General features: G+C 45.5%; 1 protein-coding gene across 1 annotated transcript in view; it reads right to left on the bottom strand.

The window, feature by feature from the left end:
* Positions 1-229: 229 nt before the first annotated feature.
* The window catches only part of itpr1b (inositol 1,4,5-trisphosphate receptor, type 1b), a gene marked incomplete at its 5' end in the record, with an annotated part of 112,687 nt that continues 88,331 nt past the window's right edge, over positions 230-24,585 (bottom strand). Inside the window, 9 exons of the mRNA XM_080845460.1 lie at positions 230-323; positions 4,476-4,637; positions 12,711-12,871; positions 14,689-14,854; positions 15,345-15,490; positions 16,655-16,750; positions 17,181-17,370; positions 17,810-17,970; positions 20,889-21,068. Coding sequence (XP_080701586.1) covers positions 237-323; positions 4,476-4,637; positions 12,711-12,871; positions 14,689-14,854; positions 15,345-15,490; positions 16,655-16,750; positions 17,181-17,370; positions 17,810-17,970; positions 20,889-21,068 — 1,349 coding nt within the window. The 3' untranslated portion in view covers positions 230-236. The remainder of the gene's footprint in view (positions 324-4,475; positions 4,638-12,710; positions 12,872-14,688; positions 14,855-15,344; positions 15,491-16,654; positions 16,751-17,180; positions 17,371-17,809; positions 17,971-20,888; positions 21,069-24,585) is intronic.

Genomic DNA, 24,585 nt, shown 5'->3' with positions numbered 1-24,585 from the left:
TGTCTGGGTGTTACTGCGGTCATTTCTTGGTGGCCTATTGTGTCGGAGGAAAAAAAGAAACGAACATACGCTGAATATGGCTATTGCAATGAGTGGCAGGCTGCACACTGGTGTGCACTGTAGCTGAGATGAAGGCGCGTTGAGGAGGGTGAAGGCGACTCTTGTTCCCTTTCAGGCGGCTGGGGGGGGGGGGGGGGGGGGGGGGGCGGGTGCAGGCGGCGGGCGGGCGGGCGGCTTCACGCCGGCTGCTGGGGGTTGACGTTCATGTGCTGTGGGTGGCCCAGGAGCCCGATCCTCTGCTTCTGCTTCCGCTGCTCCGTCATCTGAGAGGGAGGGAGGGAGATTCAGTTAGTCATTTTCTCTCAATCTCTGTCTCTTTAACAGATGTGCATATATGCAAATAGATAGCTATGTATATATACAGTACACACACATAGCTTTGTGCATATATACTGTATATAAATATATGCTTGCACCCTCACCCCTTGCACATGCTCATAAACTTCACTTACACATAAAACACACACATACAGCGACACACTCTCACACACACAGTTTCCAGTGCCACAGCCTAACCGGTCTTCCGATGTAAACTGTCTCTTTAACAGATGTGCATTTCCGAAATAGATAGCTATGTATATATACAGTACACACACATAGCTTTGTGCATATATACTGTATATAAATATATGCTTGCACCCTCACCCCTTGCACACGCTCATAAACTTCACTTACACATAAAACACACACATACAGCGACACACACTCACACACACACACACACACACACAGTTTCCAGTGCCACAGCCTAATCTGACTTCCGATGTAAACCTCTGCTACTTGTCGGTGCCCTTTCCATTTAGACAAGAAAACAAATCTGGACCTGCAAAACTGCGATATGACGTGAGCAAGTTGCATTCATGTATTCAAGCGAATTTTAACCGAGTCCAAAAAGTCCCTTCCTCCTCCGATACTCAAACCACAGCGCAACCCCCACAACCTGAAACCTCAAAAACAGAAATTTCATTTTCAGGGGTGTGTGTGTGTGACATTCACGCTGAGCAAGAGTGAGAGTTTACTTTTTTTTTTGTACAGGAAATGGTACAGTTTTACACCGAGATCAGGGATTGCCCGTATGCCATGCTGAGACGAATGAGACAAAAATGCATCCGACTCCAGACTGAGTCTTCCTATGGAAAGCGATGGCAAGAGAGGGATTAGACAATGACGAGGCATGCAAAGCATGTGCAGAGAGTCAGATATTGAAAGAAAGAGCTGCTTATTACTTAAGTGTAGAATTACTTTAGGGTAGAACACGAGGCGAGGTCAGCGGCAGAAAGTGTCTCTTTATTTGGGACCACAGAGGGCAATTAAGTGTTGAATGATGTGACAGAGGGACACGGCCTGTTTAGGGGGTGCAGTTATAAGGAGATCAGCTGGTTTCCCCCCCTTCTTTTTCAAACACGAAGCAGGTATATTCAGTTAAACATACTCATAGGCGTAGATTACGGGGGGGACATGTCCCCACCACTATTCATAATTTGAATTTCGTCCCCACCACTTTTAAAAATGTGCAACCAATTGCGACCGAAAAAATCCCCACATACCCAACCGAAATCGTCGAGTCTAAATCATGCATATGATCCAGTCCCATCAATTCGCAAACATTTCTCAATTACGGTGACAGTTATTCATAATTATGAGCTATTACTTGCCCAATAACCATTTTAACAATAGTCAGTCTTGACAACAGCAAATCATTAATTTAGCCTCATTTGCCTCCTGCTGAATGAAACAAGTCTCGTTTTTATTAAGTAATATTGCCATCGAAAAATTGCAAGGATGTCTGGGTTATTTTGTTGTCAAAGATTCTATAGCCCACCCACCCTGTGTTTTGTTGCATTGCGTGTTGAGTACGCGAGAAGTAGGCTACCCCATGCCCTTCAAACACAAAAGTGGCTGCAGGAAGCGACATGAACGCAACAAGCAGGATGAAAGGGTGGCAAAACTGCCAAAATGATCTTCATTTGGATTTGTGGCGAAGAGTGTTCAGGAGAACACTACGTCTCTGACCCCCAGCCCAACGCCAATGAGGCCCACCAGGGTAGGCTAACCACATAGCGTTTACTGTCTGGTATACTGTCTGATACAATAATGTTTGATAACCCCCTGAAGAAGTTGTATTAATGTTTCCACATGTATACACTGTTTCTCCAAAATCAGTTTGATCGATGAAATACTGTGTTCATTGGTGTTTTCATGACAACATATTGTAGCAACCCTTAATGTGTATTGTACATCAGCCTGCGTCTTGCGAAATTGCATTATCATTGTTTTCACCTGACATTACGACGATAAGGGAGCCTATTGACATAGTTTGCACTCGGGCCTGTCAAGTCATTGTTACGCTGCTGGCTGATGCGCAGTACCTCATTTCATTTTGTACCCCCTTGACAGTCTGGCATTTGTCTGGTACATTTTGCTGAAGAGAAGTGTTAAATTGCCAACACTGTCTTTGTCCTATGTGTATTAGTATTACACATCCCGAGCCAATACCCTGGTGTTTCCAACGCCGTTTTGCAAAACAAGCCAAAACACAATCTGTGGTTTTCAACTTTTATTGTTCGAATGGGAGCATAGAGCATATTAGTAATGCAACGTAGAGCATATTGTAATGCAACGTTGAGCATATTGTAATGTAGAGCATATTGTAATGCAACGTTGAATGGATGAATAGCTTACATAAGGGTACCCAGCACTTTTCAAACCAAACTCAAGCTTATGGTTATTGTCCCCACCACTTCTTAAGCATCTTAATTAAAAACAAAAAAGCCAAGTTCATCTCAGTAGATGTCAAATGCTCCTCTATCCCAGAACAGAGAAAAATGGACAACTGAAAATAAATGTCAAGTAATGGATGAGCTTTACTGTCTGGGTATTGCTTTCTCTTAAGGTTTTGGCAGGATTTAACTGACTTAATATGATGCTGGAAACCTTTGAAACTATTTTAATGGGAGGGCTTCTTTTAGGTTAATGCTAGGAATAATGTAATTTAGACACTGGCTTGAGTATAGTATTCAAGCTTACAAAATCCAAATTGCCAAAGCAGATAATTCACTTTTAGAATTGAACTTGATTTCTGTTAAAATTAAGTGATTGTTAGGTATATGTGTGGCATGAGTATTCCTGCACATTAAGAAATGAAAGGCTTAGATAGTCCTGGAGAAAAGAGCATTCAATCTACATTCTACTCTCAACAGCTATACTGCAAACCTTTAATAGTGTTCGGGTTGAATGTGTTAAAATGTCTCATCTCAATATTGCTCTTCATATGTGCCACGGTCAGCATAGTTAACTATAAGTTATATGTTATTATATGGGTGACAATTATGAAGCCATCATTTCTGAAAATGAGAGGCAGACTTGAAGCTAAACCGGACCATCCGCCAAAACGATGCGGGAGATGAATCCTGTTTGGCTGGTGGGCTGGTCCTCGGAGGGGAAAAGTGAAAGGATGCGGTTAGTGTCCCCTCTTCACCTTGCCTTGGCCAAACAATGACCACTTCCCCCTGTCTGTGTCAAGTGTCTGCACAGACGCCGCTTCCTCATAGACACTTCTGCTTCTGTCGCATCCCTCACATGTTCCTCTACAGAAGCCCATACTGGAGGAGCCACTTCCACATCCACCAATGCCACATTTACTGTAATTACTATTATTACTACTGTAGAGCTTAACCTTTTGGAATAGGACAACATATTTTTTCATTGCTTTACTGTTTTTTGTGGTGGGGGTGGGGGGGTGGGGGGGGGGGGGGTAGGTGTGAACCATGCAGGTCATGGTTGCTTCAGTGGCATTTAAAGCGGCGCGTTCACATAAACAGCAGATCTGCCCACTTCAGAGAATCCGGTCTAGACTGCAATGGCAGGTTGATTCAAAGCGAAACGACACACTGCTGAGCTCTGACGCAGTGGAGAGCCACGGTTCGCACCACACAGGCAGGGAGCAGGGTTCAGCTCGCAGATAAATATGACTCAGTGCCCTTTGCTCTAATTGGCCCACCGTGAAAGAAGAGGTGACCTATTCATCACCAACCAGAAAGAAAACAAACCAACCAACAAACAAATGAAATTCCCCTGAAAGGTCCAGAGATGAGTGTAAAAGAGAATGATTAGCTTGTCTCAGTACCTGCTGCAAAACACAAAACGCTCTGAAAAGCCATTTGAAAAGCCAGGTTTGCTTTCTTACAGCCTACTTCTCTTTTCCCCTGGTGGCATATCAGTTGGTAAGTGCCATGCATAGCCACAATTACCAAGACTTTTGTGTACGTCCATAAACACAGGAACTAAGCGTGAGAATTCAACACTACCTCCATAGTCAGCTGAAGAACTAGGTAACTTTTGTCGGAGATGAAGCCATATCAGATGCTGCGGTTGCCATTGGTAACACTGCTACAGGTGACCCTACTGTGACCCACCTGCTCCTTGAGTTCGGTCAGCTGGCCCGAGAGGTTGCACACCAGCTTCATGGTGGACTCCAGCTTCTCCTGCAGGTTCCGGATCTCGTTCTGCTCGCCCTCGCCGTCCATGCTCACCAGAGACATGGCGCGCATCCGCGGGAACCAGTCCAGGTTGTGCTCCTGCGGGGACATTTACATTTACATTTCATCATTTAGCAGACGCTTTTATCCAAAGCGTCCTTACAAGGATGTATACATTAACACTGATGGCACACTGCACATCAGGAGCAATTAGGTGTTCAGTGTCTTGCTTCGACAGGAAACGGAACTAGCAACCTTCTGATTAGTAAACAACTTCTCTACCTCCTGTACCACTGTCACCCCAGTGGGACGTGATCGAAAACATCAAATCCATTAGTTAAGGCTGTCGTTAAAACTTTTGTTTGTCCAGGTCGGTGTTCGTAAAACATTACTTTTCTCATGACCCATTGAGCTCGGTCACTTCTGGTTGACCTCGGTCTGTCGCCAGGCACAGGCGTGTCACTGGACCACTTGGCAACAGACACACTGACTTCTGTATGCTCCTGCCAAAAAAAATCCCTTCTTTGTTCGCCCACAACTGTGTGGGCACTGATATCACAGAAACTCCCGAAGTAATATAATTACTTACAAAGGAAGTTCAACCACAGTCACATGATTGTTTTTAACCGTTTAACGGCGTATATATATATAAAAAAAAGAGGTGGGTAAAAACACAGGCTTTGCACATAAGTCCAAATGAACCTTAATTCACTAAGATGGGGGAATTTCACCAACAAACTCTCCGAAAACCACTTTCACAGAATTCACTTAACTCGATCTGATGGAGCGTGGTGGAAAAAATCTCATCACTATTTCCACACTGATGCCACCTTCTGTAGAGCTTCAGAGCACCATCAGATTGTGGCTGTACAAAGAGCGGAGCCAAAAGGGTCATTCCATGCTAACTCACTAGTTTAAATTTAGTCTTTTTTATTAAATTAGCTGTACAAAAAACCTTTTAACTGTCAACTCAATCGTTTTTCCTGGTAAAGATTGTTTGAATCCACATTATGTTTAACCTCACCTAATGGCTCAAATCAAAATGATTTTAGCTGAAATGCTGGACATAAAGATTCTTCAGATATACTATCCACGGAATTTCAAATACATGCAAGAAGTTACATAGTTACTACATATGGTCAAAATCTGCAGAAGAAACACTTAGGGCCCTATCTTGCCGATCAGAAACGCAAGTAGGACGGCGCCAAGCGCAAGTAGCTGTGTGGGCGGCTCTATGGCGCAGTTGCTATTTTAACGGCGGAAAAAACACACTTGCGTCCAGCGCAAGTGTCAAAAGGGTTGGTCCAAAGGAGGTTACTCATCCATAGGTGTGGTTTGGGCGTAATATGCAATAAACCAATCGGAGCGTCATTTCACATTCCCTTTAAGAGCGAGAAGCGCATAGTCTATAGCGGCTTGTTATTTTGATGGCGGAATTACCTGGTGGAAGAAGTTCACAGCCGAGGAGACCGACGTGAGATTTACACCAATTTTTTGGCAAGCCATATATAATTACAAGGAAAATAAAGTATTTACCACTTGAGGAAATCATTGTGAAATCCATATCCAAGATATTTTAAAAATAAGCATACATGTAGCCTACACATTGACCCAAATGATTCAGGTTAATTGAAGCTGCGTGACATTTGATTTATTGTATGGCTTTGTAAAAAGCCGGGAGATAGATATATATGGGGATGCGAGAAACCCTCCAAAAGTAAGCAAGCATGTCAAGATATTGCCGTGATTGTTTCTGCAACGGGGCACCCGAAAACGTTGCCGAAAACGCTATAATGACGTCCGGAGACGTGGGACATCCAAGCTGGAAGGTAACACACGTTCTCGTGCCTTCACGGGAGGTGGATCTGCCTCGACCCAGGATCTGACGGCAGCAGAGGACATCGCCACGTCTACCCTCACGCCTGAGAGCGTGCAGATATTTGGGGACATGGAAATCGGCACCCAAGCCAGTGCACCAGCTGACCAAACCCAAGGTACATAAATAAAGTCCACATACACAGAGATGAGTTTACAAGATTTATAATAATACTGGCATTAAATAAATGCAACAAAGCCATACAATAAATCAAATGTCACGCAGCTTCAATTAACCTGAATCATTTGGGTCAATTGTGTACGCTAGATGTATGCCTAGTTTTTAAATGTCTTGGATACGGATATCACAATGATTTCCTCATGTGGTAAATACTTTATTTTCCTTGTAATTATATATGGCTTGCCAAACAATTGGTGTAAACCTCTCGTGAAGACGACAGAAGTAAAGTGTAGCCTACAGGTCCTATACTGTGCGGGCAAGCACATGCGCCCTTAAAATAGCGTTCTGAATACGCGTTACAGACTTTAGACATTGCGCCTCACATTAGACCAGCTTTTTTTTGGTCAATGGCGCACGGCGCACGGCGCACGGCGTTGTTTTGAAACTGCAAAATACCACTTGCGCCAGAGAAACGCCTTCTCTGTTCCGCCCCCGCCCATGTCGACGCAAGTTCATTTCGAAGCGCGCCTCTGGAGGGAAAATCGCGCTGTGCGCCGGGTGCAAGATAGGAATGATACATGCGTCGGTGACAATGTCAATTGCGCTGGGTGCAAGATAGGGCCCTTAGAGTTTAACTTATGTATACTGATGTATGCATGCTCATTCATGAAGGATGACCTGTTCTACTATATAAATTCAAGAAGTTGAGATTAAGTGGACATCATTTGAAGGATCTTTTTTATATCCAGCATGAATTTCAGCTAAATACACTAATATTTTGGCTATTGATGAGGTTCAAAATATGAGGCGTGAACAGGTGAGATGATATAAGTGATGAAAATGTAATTGATACTCTTCGCATTGTACACCGCGTTTATTTTCTGAAACGCGAACAAACACTTTTGCCAATCAAGGAGCTCCATTTTTTCCGCATGATACAAAATTGTCCGATCCCTGGGAAGAATTTAAGTTGCTGCCAATGTGTAAATGCTTTACTGTTTGTATACCTATTAAAAGCTCTGCCATTGGCTTAAATCTTATTTTCTTCAATTTATGAATGGATATTCATGAGGAGCTCTTAGAAGGGTAAATGAGATCAGATTTAGGAAAATAGAAACTTTTGTTCTGACGAAACAGTCCCTTGACAGATGCATAGAAATATTTTGGCCTACAAAGGTATATTTATAGGTCATTTTACAGTATATTATTTAACACACTCTCAAGCTCGCATAAAGTTCAATTCACTTATGCTTGCCTACAGAGTGCTTGCTGGTTTTGCTCCCACCTACTTAAATGCTCTTTTAAGGGCAAATGTTACACCCAGGTTGCTACGCTCGTCTAGTGAGCGTTGTTTGGCACTGCCGTCTGTGCAAACACGGCAATCCAGACTATTCTTATTTGTAGTTCCACGTTGGTGGAACGAACTGCATAGTACTACCAGAGCAGGGGCGTCCCTCTCTTCCAATTCTTCAGAGAGCACCTCCCTTCCTAACTGGCACCTTGACTAGTGCTTTACTTGCACTTATAGCAGTTACATTGCACTTTTTCTATTTCTTATAAAAAGTAGTATTTATTGTTACACCAGGTTATTATTGCCCTTAGCTTGATTGTTCTCTCCTTTGTACCTCGCTTTGGACATAAGCGCCTGGTAAATGACTAAACGTAAGATGTAAATGATTTCAAATTGCAGAAAAACTATTTGGTGGTGAGTATTAAGATTTTGCACAACTACATTCAGACAGAATTTTAACAGAACTTTCTCAGCAACATACATGCCATGACCAGCACGTCTCTAGGTGAGTTGGCATTGAATGACCCAAAAAGTTACGTCCACGGCCACATGTCCCTCACTAAATGGCCTTTCAACTAGTCTAGCAACGAGAACCAGGCCACCTGAGGATTTCAAGCTGTCAGACGTGAAGTTCTTTCAGGAAGTTTGAATTCTGACAGGCCTCCAGACTTCTGGCACAGGGTTAATCCAACACTTGTATGGGGCAACTAGGAAATAAGGATCTTTCAGCAAGAGGGTGGAGGCCATGGTAAGTCCTCTATAGCCCAGGGATCTGTTTGCTCACGTTAGGGAAACTCTAGCCGGAGCGACGTGTCTGACTTTGTGAAATAGGGTCAGCTAACCTCAGGCCTGTGAACGTGTGAATGGTCTCTTCCTCAGACAACTTTTGCTTTGTCAAGGGAGAGAGAGAGAGAGAAAGAAAGAGAGAGAGGGGGGGGTGGATCAAGGTGGACTTCTAATATGGGCGGCAAATATTTGCAGAGCCCAATGCCCAATGTTTTTTGCGAAGGGGGGTGAGAACGTCATGGTCCCTTCAAAGCACACAGTCGTTGTGAGACGCCTGCCAGGGAGCGGGATAGCAGCCAAAGGGCAACCAGCAGCATTCTTTCAGCCGACTTCCTCCGTCTTCGCTGACCTACCACATACCAGTCATATTGTGCAGTGTCTCAGCCTGCCTTGCAACAAGTTCAGGCCAAAAGGAACTGGGCTTGTCTCCAGATTCACTTTAACACAAACACTCATAGAAGGAAAAATAAAAAAACAAGTCAACGTGACCAAAATGAATGATTGTCTTTTTAAGGGAAGCATACACTGATGTGTATACAGACATGTGAGATGACGGAGGTCTAACAGACAGGTAGACACACGGGCAAAAACACTCATGCACACAAACAAACATACTCACACACTCACACACACACACACACACACACACACACACACACACACACACACACACACACACACACACACACACACACACACACACACACACACACACACACACACACACACACACACACACACACACACACACACACACACACACACACACACACACACACACATATAGTGTACAATGTGAACTATACTGTGATATCTAAGATGTCCTGTGAGGTCATTAGAGCACAGCTGTGAGCACTGAAAAAGTCCCATTGGTTTCTCTGTTGTTTTTTATGTGCGTGTGTGTGTGTGTGTGTGTCGTTTGTGTTCATCCTAGATGTGGGGACGACAGCCTGGCCCCAAACCCAGACCTACGCACAGGGGAATCACGCGGACTGTGATGCGTTGCTCACACTCATTCTGAGAAAGAGGAGAAGAGTGCTGAGTGCATGCTCCACTTCCTGCACGCACACGCATGCACACACACACTCACTCACTCACACACAAACAAAATCACTCACACACACACACCTCACTCACACACACACACACCTCACTCACACACACACACACACACCTCACTCACACACACTCACACCCACTTCCTCTCTCTGAGTGGGTTTGTATTTACCTCTTCATTCTACATCATAGACATGGCCACAGGTGCCTCACTTATTTCTCTTCTTACTCATGTTCACTGTCAATATGATCAGCCCTCCAGGTCCAACACTCACTACATTCCAGTGGCCCTGTAATGCCGATACTTCACAGACTTCAACAAGGCAAGGAAAACCTCTCGCTCTATCTGACCCCACCGGATCATCACAATCAGCAGTGTGGAAGAATACAAAACAGAAACCAGGGGTTGGGATCAAAGTGATATGATACAGCCTGCATTTGCAATGGTATTGTATGTTGAAATTGGGCACTTCTTTCTCACAATCTGTGAAAAGGGGAAACTCCATGGCAGCTGTGGTCATCTGTGGTGACCCACTGTTTTCTTGTGAACACGTTTCTTGTGAATCTTGGAGGTTCAACGCCCGACATGACGTCCAATAATCTTACATTGCACAAATAAACTAATTTCTGAGGGAAAAAAAAAGAAAGAAAAAGAAGCAAACTAAATATTTACAACCCACGTCAAACTCAAAACCATTGAGTCACAGGCCTTTGAACCTGGTGCGAGGCAGATGGAACGCCTGTGTCAGGAGTAGGAGGTGTCAAAGTTCGCACGGACCCTAGACCTTGGCCTTTACACTGCCACAAACCTTCGGTGAGACCCCTGCACCCCCCCGCCCCCCCCCCATGTTAAGGAGTGACAACAGTGCCGGTAAGTCTGTGGACCAACTAGCCACATCAAATTCACCGGCTTCAATGGAAATGACGGAAGAGTGGCTTTCAGCTCGGCTACCGCAAAGGCCTGACACACGTAGGTGCAGGATGTGCTGTGGTTTCAGGTACAAGTGTAAAAAAAGTCAAAAAGAGAAAAAGAAGAGAGCGAGGGAGGGAGACAGAAGCAATACCATGCCTGCATAGCTGCCATCTGCCATATGACCAAACGCCATGATTTGTGTTACGCTGCCATACAGCAAGATAGAGGGGAAGAAGATATTGGTTTCACAATATTTTACCACAATCACAATGACGACTGTGACTCCACACATTTGCATGATTAAATAGACCTAATGCATGCTTTTGTACGTGTTTTAATGTGTTTGCTTCTAGCACACAGACAGCAGCGATGGGGCCCTGCACATTGTACAGTACAGCGGGCTCTTCACAGCCACAGCGGTGTGGAGTACCCTGGAGAGCAGAGCCCCAGTCTGACTCAACAAGTGGCAGAATTAAAACGCCCACTTCGTGTCCGTTCACCCCCAGCTTGCTGTCATTGACGTCAGTCGCTGTTTTAGCCGCCTGGCTTGGCAAAGTCTGTGTCCCTCCCACAACCCCCCCCCCCCCCCCCCCCCCTCTCCTCTTCACAGATCACTGCTGTGCCACTGAGGGCTCCATTAACAGCACAGGCCGTGCATCTGACACTTACATGCCAGCGGGGAGGAGTAGGGAAGAGTTGGAGAACCAGGAGAGAAATCCATCAACAAAAACAATAACACTTCAGCAAGTTTTGCCGAGGGAGAGAGAGGGACTGCTGTCTCTTCAGCGACAGAGAGGGAGCTGAAGAACTGAGCCTTGTGCAGATAGCTTGTGTCCTCTCAAGCGTCCGACTCTCGTGTCTTGAACACTCATGACACCCCAAAAAGGGATGGAGTGGGGTCACCACCTCAGATGACCCATATGCTCAAAGCACCGAACTGGGACAGGGGGTGGGGGGTTGGACACCCCCCCCCCCCCTCCTATGCTCTGCTGCCCCCCAGAAATGGCAGACAGGCTTGGTTTGGTGCAGCCGGGGTGGGGGTGGGGGGGGGGGCCTTGGGATGTCAGTGGTGTATAATCCTCGATCAGGTGACTGCTCACAAGACTGCAGGGCGCCCTCTCAGACAAAAGCTGGAGTAGAGTGGGGGTCGTGGGGTGGGGTGGGGGGCAGGGGTTGAACCATGCCTGAGGCATTTTGGATATTTCTGAGATCAGACAGCCCACCATGCTTAAAAAAAAAGACTCGTCTGAAGACTGGCCAGGGGCTTTCCTGCTGCTGGCACTTTCCGCCCATTACATTAGTAGGAAATGCAGCAATGTTTTATAAGATTACCGAATGGATGCAGAGGAATTCACTGTGTCTGTCTGTCTGGGGTGAGGGTGGGGGGGATGTTCTAAGGGGGTGGATGAATAAAATCAGATGCCTTTATGCATTCCAGGAGCTCTAAATCTGACTGCTTAACCCTGGACTGGAATCTTTTCCCTGACTGATTTAATTTGCTAATGAAATGTGTTGTTCTAAGAAGTTCCCCCCTGCCCCTGTCTGCTTTATTGGCTGGGCTCGGAGGGGGCAGGTAATGGAGCAGGTGGGGATGCTGTGTGCAATGACAAAGTGATGTGGCGGCGGCACACAGGGCCAGGCTTTCCCACACTACTCAACAGCTAGTCATCATGAGGCAAACTCTTGCCCTCTCTTTCCTTCTGTCTCCTCCTCTCTGTTTCTTTCTCTCCATCTTTCCTCTAGTCTCTTAAGATGACACAACCATTGAACGGCAAACACACTTGGTTCTGCAATCAGATATGGATTAAACAGTTTGAGCCTGTGACCCTATTTCACCCTGATTGTGTTTGTGTAAAGAAAAGAATGTGAAAACGGGCCTGTGTTATGAACTCCATTCCTGCGGCTCAACAACTATAGCATGGTGCACCATCAACACCGAGCTTACCTGGTAGAGCAAGGTGCCGACAACACCCTGATCATGGGTTTGATACCCAGGGAACACACATTGGTGGGACAAATTTATATCTGTACTACACCTTTAAGACAGTTTTTAATAAAAGCAGCAGCTAAATTAATAAATATTATTGTAATTGTATGTAGAAGAGCCAGAGGTGGACAGAGGCTTCTCACCCTGATCATCTCGGCCACGTAGCTCTCGGGTCCCGTGTACTCGGTGTGGTCCTTCACCTTCACCAGCACGATGAAGAAGAGGTAGTGCCACATGTTGTGCTCCACCTTGATGTGCTCCTCAAACGTCACCGTCTTGTTGTCGAACTTGTCTCTCTCCAGACCTGTGGGGGGGGTTAAGCACTGTTTCAAATACTCACCGCACTGAGCCACACACAACCACTCAAGGACTTTAAGTGAGGTGCTGTGAACTATGCACTTTCACAAAATGAGATGAATAATTAAATAAATAAATAACTGTAGGAGAGGCAGATAATAACTGCCTTTTCTTTGACTCCAATGGAAATGAATGAATAAAACAGGTCCTGGAAGTGTCATATGCAAACTACTATGAAAATGTGAAAAGGTCTGTAAAGAACAAATAGGAATCATACTTGTCATGTACAATGCTTGCATGATAAATCTGTGGTGAAAAGCCTGCATACACATTTCATACTAAAATGGCATAATTCCCTTCACACATGCAAAGTAGGTCTTATATAAAACAAATATACGCTTTCTGTTACTGTCTCTGAAAAGGGCCAACATTGTGTGCTTTATACTATATAAAAAGTTTTCTTTTTGATATGGGGTAAGAAAGTTATATTGACACTGTATAAAATCAGGCGATTATCCAGTTATATCTTCTTTTTAATCTCTCCCCTAAAAAACATCTGAGTCATCACACACAATGTCAGCCATTCATCACGCCCAAAGACACAGAAATAGTCACGAGCTATAGCTTTTGTAAACATTGGTGAACAAACAAATCCATACGTGGTTGAGTTATCCCAAAGTGACAGTCTTGTGATTTGTCACAACCATTTGCCTTGTTTTGATCACTTTCCTAACACAACACGATCACGGGGACGAGGTCAACTGTCTGAATGCCTGTATCTATTTCCAGGCAGGGGAAAAAAAGGGAGTATTGCCTCAGCCAAAGAGCAGCATGTGCTCAGAGCCCTTGTGAATCCTTTTGGTCGTTTTATTTTCTCAGAGATTACAATGATACATATTAAATTACTGTGGGAAATACAATGGGCTGCCTCAGTGTATGCTAAAGCTAAGGATAGCTAACTAGACAAGAGGCTGTCTTCAGAGCTGGAACCCAAAATGATAGACGACAACATGCTAAAAAGAGAGCCGGAGAGAGAGAGAAAGAGAAAGAAAGACAAGGGCAATATGAGAGGGAGGCAGAAGAAGCGGAAGCACATTGTTTTGGGCTGGGGAGTGGTAACTGTGAGCTTGGTGAGGAGATGTGGCTGGCTGCACACATGTGCACGGTCAAGCACGGAGACAACAGGAACAACTCCTCCGCACCAGCCATGACTAAGTCTTCTGGGAAGAGGGGGGTGTTGTGATGTTTGCATCATCAAGCAAGAAGACCAAAACACGCACACACACACACACACACTCTCTCGCTTTCTCTCATTCTTCCTCAAACACACACACACACACACACACACACACACACACACACACACACACACACACACACACACACACACACACACACACACACACACACACACACACACACACACACACACACACACACACACACACACACACACACAAATACACACACACACAAATACACAAACACACAAACACAGCCCGGCCCAGCCCTAGAGCCCATATCTGATCCAGACAAGTAAATGGTGAGTCAGGATCATGAATTAATCTCAGCTGTAATATTGTACATTAATACTTTGACATCTTAATGACCTTGTAAAGTGTGTGTATATTTGCAGGTGTTTTGTGCGTGTGTGAAGGCTTCTCGCTGCAGATGTATCAGACGGTGGGTGTAAAGTGTGTGTATAGTTATTCATGTGTCTGTGTGTGTGCAGACTTCTCACTTCTCATGCATCTTAAGCAGGCTGTGTGGAGGAAGAGCGTGTGTGTGTGTGTGTGTGGGCGGACGTATGTGCAGACATCTCACCACAAATGAAGCAGGTGGTCTTCAGCACCTCTTCTTTTTTCTGCTTCTCGCTCCTGAGGTCTGCGAAGGTGTCGATGATCACACCAAAGATCAGGTTGAGGACGATGATGATGACCATGAAGAAGAAGAGCAGGTCGTAGATGACCCGGGCCGTGAACAGGGGCTCCTGCACACACACACAACCAGCATGCTACGATCAGACAACTCTGTGGCATACACCGTAACAACCTTAATCCCTTTAACATTGCACCTCGAGAAACGTCAGAGACGGGTACACTGGCTGAGTGACTGGGCCCACGGTCAGGCTACACCTACGTTGAGAGCGCAGTGAAGCCAACAGGCCCGATACAATGAAGCTCTGGCTATAAACACATTTGGGCTCCCTTTACATGAAACTAGTCTTTCTCTTCCTCATCCACATGAGTCAGAGTATCTAAAGTCTATCTTTTACATAAGAGGTCTAGGTGTTCTTTGTGTCCTGACTGTGTAGTCTGGATTGTGTCTCTGCCCTTAACTGGGTTTGGAATCTCTCTTCTGTGGGTGTTGATGACAAGAAGGCTAACAGTTAGGCTGCTAACTGTGTTCTTAGCATAGCATTAAAGGGTTTAGGGCATGAGGGTATGTATCTCCGTCCACATTTGGACATGCGTACGTACCTCTTTGGAAGGCTTGCGGAGGACGTCTCCCACGCCGCCACCGCTCCGCAGGCCGTGGCTGAGTACGGTGACGATGCACATGAGCAGCGAGTCGCAGGAGCGCTCCTTGTCCTCGATCACCACCGCCGATGGTTGGTGCACTACGGCTGGACCCCCCCACGTACATAATACATTAGCAGGCAGCAGTACAGCAGTTCATACAAACAGACCATCTCTGAACACACACAAATACAAATGCCAACCACACACATACTCAGAGACAGACAGACAGACAGACAGACAGACAGACAGACAGTCTTTGATGCCTACTTCACACACAGACACACAAACACACACATGCATATACAAATCTACAAGGTATTATACAAATGACTATTGTCCACTGGTGGTGATGATGATGATGATGCTGCTGACAAGATGTCCACGTTTAAAAGTTCATATGGGGCAGCTTTGTCCACATAGGAGTCTGAGAGAGCACAAGCCCTGCCTGTGAGCTGGGTACACAGGGTCATGTGATGAACCCATGAACCAGAGGTCAGCTTTGTGCAAACGCTGGCGAGGTGCTGCTGCTGCTACTTTTGGGCTGGGATCAGGACACATGATCAGCCTCGTTGAACACATAAGGAACGCCATAGAGGTCTTAACCCCATTTTTTTTTCAATGACCCTTCAGACGTCCCGTCCCCCCGCCCCGCCGTCCCCCCAGTAAATCCGGGTCACACTGGACTGACCCGTGGCGAAAGTTGGGATTGGCCGAACCTGACAACCTGCCTGCGCCTGACTGTCATTAACCTGTGACACGGGCTCTGCCGTCTGTGACCTCTGCGAAACACGCCAGGATCGCTGAGAGTTCTAAGCTGAACCCACTGCCCCTACTGACCTCACCCCATGACTGACACTCACTAAGATTACTCACACACACACACACACACACACACACACACACACACACACACACACACACACACACACACACACAAGTCAGGCTGACATGATGCATGTATGTGACTGCATGTGACTGCAGGCCCTTGAACTCACTCACACCCTAAACACATAGACATTCCTCGAAATGAACTCGCATTCCACACGTAAAACTCTCTCTTGTGCGAACAACCACACACACACACACACACACACACACACAGCACAGATGTTGTACTGCCACAAATGCTCAGGAAGACAGTGCACACACACATACTGTAGTGACAAACGCCCCTACCTACACAAACAATGTCTCTCTCTCTCTCTCTCTCTCACACACACACACACACACACACACACACACACACACACACACACAGAGAGTCTCACCATCTACCACAGCCTCTGAAGAACAGTTTTCCCCACTGTCCTTCCGGCACACTTCGGCACCAAACAGGAAATCCCCAAGCATGCTGGCCCCACTCTCTGATGAAGGTGGAGAGATAGTAAGAGAGTATGAAAGGGAGAGAGAGAGAGAAACAGAGAAAGAGGGAGCGAGTCAAAAACTATATAACACCTGCATCCTCTGGTCACACCTGTGAATTAGAATAAAACTGGGACAGGCAAACCGTACTGACCAAACACCTGCAACTAAAAAAACTCCACGTGATATAAGCAGCACAGATAGACCACAATGATACACACACACACACACACACACACACACACACACACACACACACACACACACACACACACAGACAGACAGACAGACAGACAGACAGACAGACAGACAGACAGACAGACAGACAGACAGACAGACAGACAGACAGACAGACAGACAGACAGACAGACAGACACACACACACACACACACAAACCCACAATGACGCCCATTTGAGGTTCTGTGGAGCACCTTGGGTTCTGTTGGGGATCCGGTCCACCGACAGGATGAAGTCGTCCTTGAAGAAGATGTAGCCCACGATGGAGAAGAGGTAGACGAGGATGAGCGCCAGCACGGCCGTCAGCACGATGGAGCGCCCGTTCCTCGTCACGCTCTTGATCACGTTCAGCAGGGTCTCCTCCCGGTACACCAGGTCAAACAGCTACAAACATACATGATGTTATGATAGAAATATGAGCACACTAACGCACAGTCAGAAAGTCGCCTTGCATGTAGTCGACACACAACTATCTCTGTCTCTCTCTCTCACACACACTCACACACACACTCACACTCACACTCACACACAGACACACACACACACACACACACGCCTACATTTGAGTGGGACAAAAGCCTACAGAAGGCTGACACACCGCAGCGGGTGTGTGCGTGTGTGTGTGTGTGTGTGTGTTTGTTTGTTTATGGAGGTATGTGTGTATGTGTAGGCAGGGGGGCACAAAGAATCTGTCTCAACAGGATGTGGTTTGCGTGTCAAAGAGAGCATAAGAGAGTGTATCAGGAAGAGGCAACAGAAACACTAAACACTATGAGAAGGCAGGAGGTGTTTTGGGTGGCCGGGGGGGCTTGCGGCTACTCACCAGCAGGCTGTAAAAGAAGACGTGGACGAAGACGCCGAGGCTGCAGATGATCAGGTAGAGCACGTGGTAAAGGAACTCCACATCCAGGATCATGGCCTTGTAGCCTCGCGTGAACGTGCCCCGATTCCCAGCAAAACTGATCAGGAAGATGACCTTATTGCCTACCTGAGCGTGGAGGAAGAGCAGACAGTCTGGGTGAAATGTCAGGCTGACTGAAGCCCACAGCAATTCAAATAAACCTAAGAATAACGATGAGCAACTCATTTGAGAACATCCATTGCGTTCATATATATATATTTTTAACAGAGATATTTTGAGTTACATGAACAATTACATAAATTGGACTGATAACTTTTCTCCCACTACACATATCACTTTTCTTCCATTTCATGCGATCACATCAAGCTTTCATTTGCCAAAAGTTACACTGCTGTGTGGCCATAAGAGGTGAACTGGATCACAATAGACTGTAACAAAATCAAAAATGTTAAACTCCTTAATCAACATATTAAATTCTTGTATTATTTATTTAAAAAAATATATAAAACTATTCATTACTAACTGTCCTTAGATGACCATTAGGCTTCACTAACTGTCCTTAGATGACCATTAGGCTCTAGCCAGCTGCTTACGATGTTAAGTATGTAGGGCTGACACACTCACACTCACATTACTCTTTGCCAGCTGACATTAGTCTTGTGACATAACAAAAGGCTTGGCTAGAGAAAGTGTGGGACTTAGAAATTGACTTCAACCTTATTGAAGACAGCATTTTAAAGCATTCATGTATTGAAGCTTGAGATTAATCATTACTATTAGCAAAGTCACTTGGTTATGTAAGAACTGACTGCCAATAAAGTGCTACCGCACATTTACCTCTTTGTGTCTTTTTTGAGTAAGATTGTAGTAAAATGGTGGTAATGTCTATCACCGCAGTGCAAGGCAGTCATGATTATCAACTATGATGAGATTAAATGGCTTATTTTGCACACAAAGACAGGTATCTGCATTAAAGTGTAAAATACTACAATATCAACTTGATATGGTGGAAAAGTCATCACCGCCTTTGTAAGATCCCTATGCACTATGCAACATTTGCATGAACCCACTGCCCCTACTAACCTCACCCCATGACTGACACTCAGATTACACACACACACACACACACACAACCCAGCCCCCCCTCTCCCCCCACACACACTTATGTATGACACATGTATGTGACTACATGTGACTGCAGTTCATTCCTACAATAATCAAATTAGTTGTTGTACAGACCGGAAACAATTTTAAAAAGAAAGCCAAATTGGTGTTAATAACTATTAACAACAGTCTGAAATGAAAGGGTTGCCAACTGTTAAATATCATAGCTACAAATGAAGCCAAATAAACCGAAATACATCAAATACAAAAGCACCTTAAAACAAACTCGAATAAGAGCGTGACTGAGATAAAAAGATGAAAGGAGAGAGATGCCCTGCCTTACAAAAGCCACTGAAAATAAAAAGATGCTAAGTAATACCTCTTTATGTGATGATACACATGACGGGTATTTCCCATACAGCCTCTATAAAACAGCGACTAAGTAGACGGTAGTAGATGGCCTAGTTTTATGTAAGAGGTTATTGGATAACAAACACTTTACTAGCTTACTGAATCCCTCTCATGTTTACAAGCCAACAATAAACCAGTAAACCTCATAGACTTCATCTTTTAGGCGATTAAATAACAGTTTTAGTTGACAACAAAATATCACTGTGTAATCTTTTGATTATCCTTATCGAACAGGTGCAAGTTTTTGTTGGATTGTGCAATACAATGCACATCATTTAAAATACCTTCAAATGAAAGAAGGCAGTGGAAATAGAAAATAAAATTGTTTAGCAAGAGAGTACTTAATGTATGTTTGTCACAGATGACCTGTGAACTGTGATAATATTCACAATTATATACCTCCCATTGTCTATTGCCCAAATGTGATTCATAAATCGGTATAGAACTGGCCACAGCCTAGCTGACTGAGTCAGATTGCTGGGGTCTGGAATGTACGTATGGCTCAAGTCTATAGATTCTAACATGTTCCTAAGAGAAAGCTGAACACATTTATTTTCTGGTACGTGCTTATTTTTTTCATGTCAAATGTAGAGCATTCCTATCACACAGGTTATACCTTTGGAAGCAATTAATCTACAGTTTAACCGCACATGAGTTTAGAAAAAGGTACTGTTCCTTTATCAAAAGCCATGCAATCCTTTTGAACAAGAAAGGAGAAAAGGGGTTTTTACAACTAGAGGAGACCAAAGACAGGTGGTCTACTTTGGAGGCTGTGACTGACACCGGAGTGTCACTGGGCCGTGGTATCCCACAGTGACGCACTCCACACCTATCCTCTATGCCCACAGTCCTGGGGAAAAGACCCAGGAGGAAACACAGGGACGCTGGGCGGCCAGAGAGGAGGAGAGGCCAACAGAAAAAAAGGTACTCGGACTTCTACACAGATACAAAAACAAACACAAATACACACACAAACACTTCTACACAGATACACACACAATCACAAATACACAGATACACAAACAAACAAATACACACACAAACACTTCTACACAGATACACAAACAAACAAATACACACACACACACTTCGTCACAGATACACACACAATCACAAATACACAAACAAATTACACGTTAATTAATAATGACAGCGGGGGCACTGCGGTGCGAGCCAATAAGCCCCCCATTTACGACTACAATGGACTCAGGTTTGATTACGGGCCGATGTCGTTTCCCGATCCTCTCCCCACCTCTTCACTCCTCCTCACTTCCTGTCTAAATACTTCACTGCCCTATCCAGATAAAGGCTAAAAAGCCAATCAAATAAATCTTTAAAAATAAATAAATACTAATTGACAGATGCATTCCAAGACAGACAAGTGCGGACACACACACACACACACACACACACACACACACACACACACACACAAAAACACACACACACACACACACACACACACACACACACACACACACACACACACACACACACACACACACACATACATACACAGGCCCACTCACATTGAAAGCCCCAAGCAGAAAGAGGGTGGGCTCCAGGCCCACTGAGAATATGAGGCGCAGTATGGTGGAGGCGATGAGGGCGCGGATGCCGTGGGGCTGAGGCAGCACTATCACTATGGCCAACGCCACCAGCATGGCCAACCACAGCAGCCCAGACAGGTGAGGCTCCAAAGTACCTGTGGAGTGGCATAGACAGAGAGAGAGAGAGAGAGAGAGAGAGAGAGAGAGAGAGAGAGAGAGAGAGAAAAGTAGAGATAAAGAAAGAGGGATAAAACATTTCTCAGTATGCAGTGCTCTGTGTCTTTCAACACCTCCTAACTGTAATCCTGTTTTCTGTGATAGTCAAATGTAAGACATTATGTAATAATAAATATGCAGTGCAACGCCGACATGATGTTAGTGTTCACATCCCCATCCCCGTGTTGTGCCAAAACAAAAGATTTGCATGCACAAGGAAGAGAATAATACAGCATGCCTGAGCTGGCATGCTCTGAGGCCTATTTTTAAGGTGTGGAGAGGTGTATCCATAAAATATCACAGAAACAGGCAGACAACTTAACCGCCCTAATTATTCATCATAAAATGTGAGACACTAGCTCTTGTTCATAATCTGTGGAGTACAGTACCGACCCTCATTCCATTGACAGCCAACTAGCAACATGCAAACTCTACTACTACTTTAATAATAATTTTGTTTTAATTTAATACCATGAGCAAAATCCTAAGCGCAATCCTAAGCAGGCGAGTCAGCACAATGCTCCCACACGCGACACGGGTGCTCTAGTTTAGACGCAATGGACTTTGCCTGTTCCCCGTCAATGAAATTAGGACCATGTGTGTGTGTGTGTGTGTGTGTGTGTGTGTGTGTGTGTGTGTGTGTGTATGAAAGAAAGAGAGTGTGAGTGTGTGTGCTTGTGTGTGTTTCTCTTTAACCTGTGGAAAACATGTTAGGGCACATTCTTACCCATCAGATAGGAAAATGACACCAGAAAAAAAGGTGGAGCGGGAAAGGCAAAAAAAATAATAACTTTTCACACACACACACACACACACACACACACACACACACACACACACACACACACACACACACACACACACACACACACACACACACACACACAGGCACACACAGGCACACACACACACACACACAGGAGGTGGTTACATAAGACAGAAAAGTGTGACACTGTTGACTATGTTTGGGGCTAACACAGATTCTCCCATAAGCCTGCCTGGTATCTTTGTAATCTACACTTAAATCCTGGGGGGCGAAACAAGAACAATCTCAATGGCCTGTTTATGTAAGTGGGCATCTATTTGTGTAACTGAAGTGAGACTGTATGCATCTACTGTATATCAAATGTACTGTGCCTGTCTGTGTGTGTGTGTGTGCACCAGACAGTGTTTGTGCGAGACGAGTGGGTGTGTTTATATGTGTGTAAGAGCGGGCTGGAGAAAAATGAGGTCAGTCGGATTTACAGGATCTTCGCTGAGGCACGCAGGCAACATTTGAGCAACATTTGAGCTGCCCCTCCCTCCCTCCCTCCCTCCCTCCCTCCCTCCGTCTCTCTGCACTCTCTCCATGCAGAGATCACATGACAGGTGGCTGTTACATAACGCGGCAGGCTAAAAATACAGTGGCCTCCTGAAAGATTCATGAGGGCCGGTCCGTGAGCAGTGAGCACGCTCCTCGCTATCCCAGGGCTCGGGGCTCTGGGGTTCTGATCCAACTGGCTGCCTGGCGGCTGGCACGCTAAAAGAGGGAGGAGAGGGGAGGGGGGGTGGTTTAGATACAAGGGCTCTGACTCTGCCACGAAGCTCAGTTTTTACAGCTCCAGCCTGGCGAGCTGACTCCTTCCAGGGCTCAGGAATCAACTTGATGACCGCCGCTGTTCTCCACCACAGTTTTGGCGCCGGGTCGTGGCAGGACACGACTTCCCCAACTTCTCCTTCTCTCCTCTACAGGCTGACCATAAAAGACACACAGGGGCTCAACTCTTGACTTTGGCGCCGTTTGTCAACATATTATAAATATGTCAACCGTAGTCGGTCAGAGGTTGCTCTCGACATTCCCCTGGTGACTGAAGACAGCACATGTCAAAGCCTGTAGCGTTACCTTGGACATGGTGCAGGGAAAGTGAGTCTGCAGCCATGACAGAAATCCCATGCTTTTTCCTCTGCATAGACAGGCAGCATACACCGACCTACTTTTAGTGTTCTTATCTTATTTCCATGGTCACATTCCAACTGGGGGGGGGGGGGGACAGGGAGCCATTCAGAAGGCAGCTTGACCAGCCCGCTCACAGACACACTCGTGAGAGGCTGCACTGCGGGCCGAGCACACTAGCGTGCGCTTGCAAGTGATTGCTGTTTTTCCACATGGCCCTGGTGACTGTAAGCGGTCTGACAGTAAGGCAGGCCCAAACTGTGCACGCTGAAATGAGTGCACGTTCAAAACCAACAACAACAAAAGTTGTGATGACCTGTCCCTCAATTGGATGGCGATTCAAAGCTCCATCGTCTGTCACAAGAGATCTGCCACAGGACTGAAACAAAATCTTCTATGCTTGAGTTATCGTTCAAATTCTGTTCTAGTGCCAAATACCAAAAGCCAAATACCAAATAAGTATTATGTTACTAAAAACTAAAATAATTTTTATGTTACATAAATAACTAGGTTTTTGATCAGGGCTATCTCCATTTTACTCACACTGTTGTTGTTGTTGATGAAAGAGGCTATGTGTGGTCATCCAATGGCAATGAATAACTACCACAGTGCAGACAAACCAGTGGGAGATGAGAAAACCATTGGGTTCCCTCCACCTTCAGCAAGCAATGGGCTTACACATTAACCACAAAATAATGGATGTCGTCACTCCGACCTCATCCCATTAGCATGCTTTATGACACTGACAGATTCCGGTGACGAGATTTCACTGTTGGAGAGCAATCAAAGATAAATACCCCGCCCCCCCCCCCAATACACACACAACCACACACACACACACACACATACACACAACCACACACACACATCCACACACACACACCCTTTTCAGCTCAAGATAGATTTGTCCTGAGATGAACTGGTGCATGGCCCCCAGTGAGAAGTGTGGGGGGCAGGGCTGGGAGTTCAGAGGCCCGGGCTGCGGATCGCTGCAGGCCACACGAGGCGCCTGTGCCGCATTTCAGCCACGGAACAGCTTCCTTGTTCTCCTCGGAGGAAGTCTGAGACAAAGGGGCCAGCCGCCGCTTGACCCCAGGCAGAACAATTGAAAGGTTATGCGAGTCACAATGTTGGGCCTCTGTCTCCGTAACTTCACACAGGGACAATAGACGGCTCTGTGCCCTCGCGGCGGAACCACAATGCCTGGCTCTCAGGGCAGAGGAGTCCCTCTTTAGGGGAACTGTGCTTTGGTTTTAGGAGTGAAAACGCTTTCAGAATTGGAGGAATATCAAAAGCCATTAGCCATTTCCCAAAACCATGGCAATTCTGGGAAATGATTCTAAATTCTGCAAAATGGGTGACCATAATCCCCACAACTACACAACGTTGTACATCGTTGAGTTTATAAAGTGAACGGTACAGTAGTGACAGTCAACCTTGTGCGGATGAGGGAGAAAATAATAAAGCAGAAAGAGATTGCTGTAATATCTTGACTAATAAGCGTCGTTTATACATTTGTTTTT

This window comes from Sprattus sprattus, assembly GCF_963457725.1.
Source record: "Sprattus sprattus genome assembly, chromosome: 10".
Classification (NCBI taxonomy): Eukaryota; Metazoa; Chordata; class Actinopteri; order Clupeiformes; family Clupeidae; genus Sprattus; species Sprattus sprattus.
Note: the sequence above shows the minus strand (reverse complement) of the source record. Positions and strands in the feature narration are given on the sequence as shown.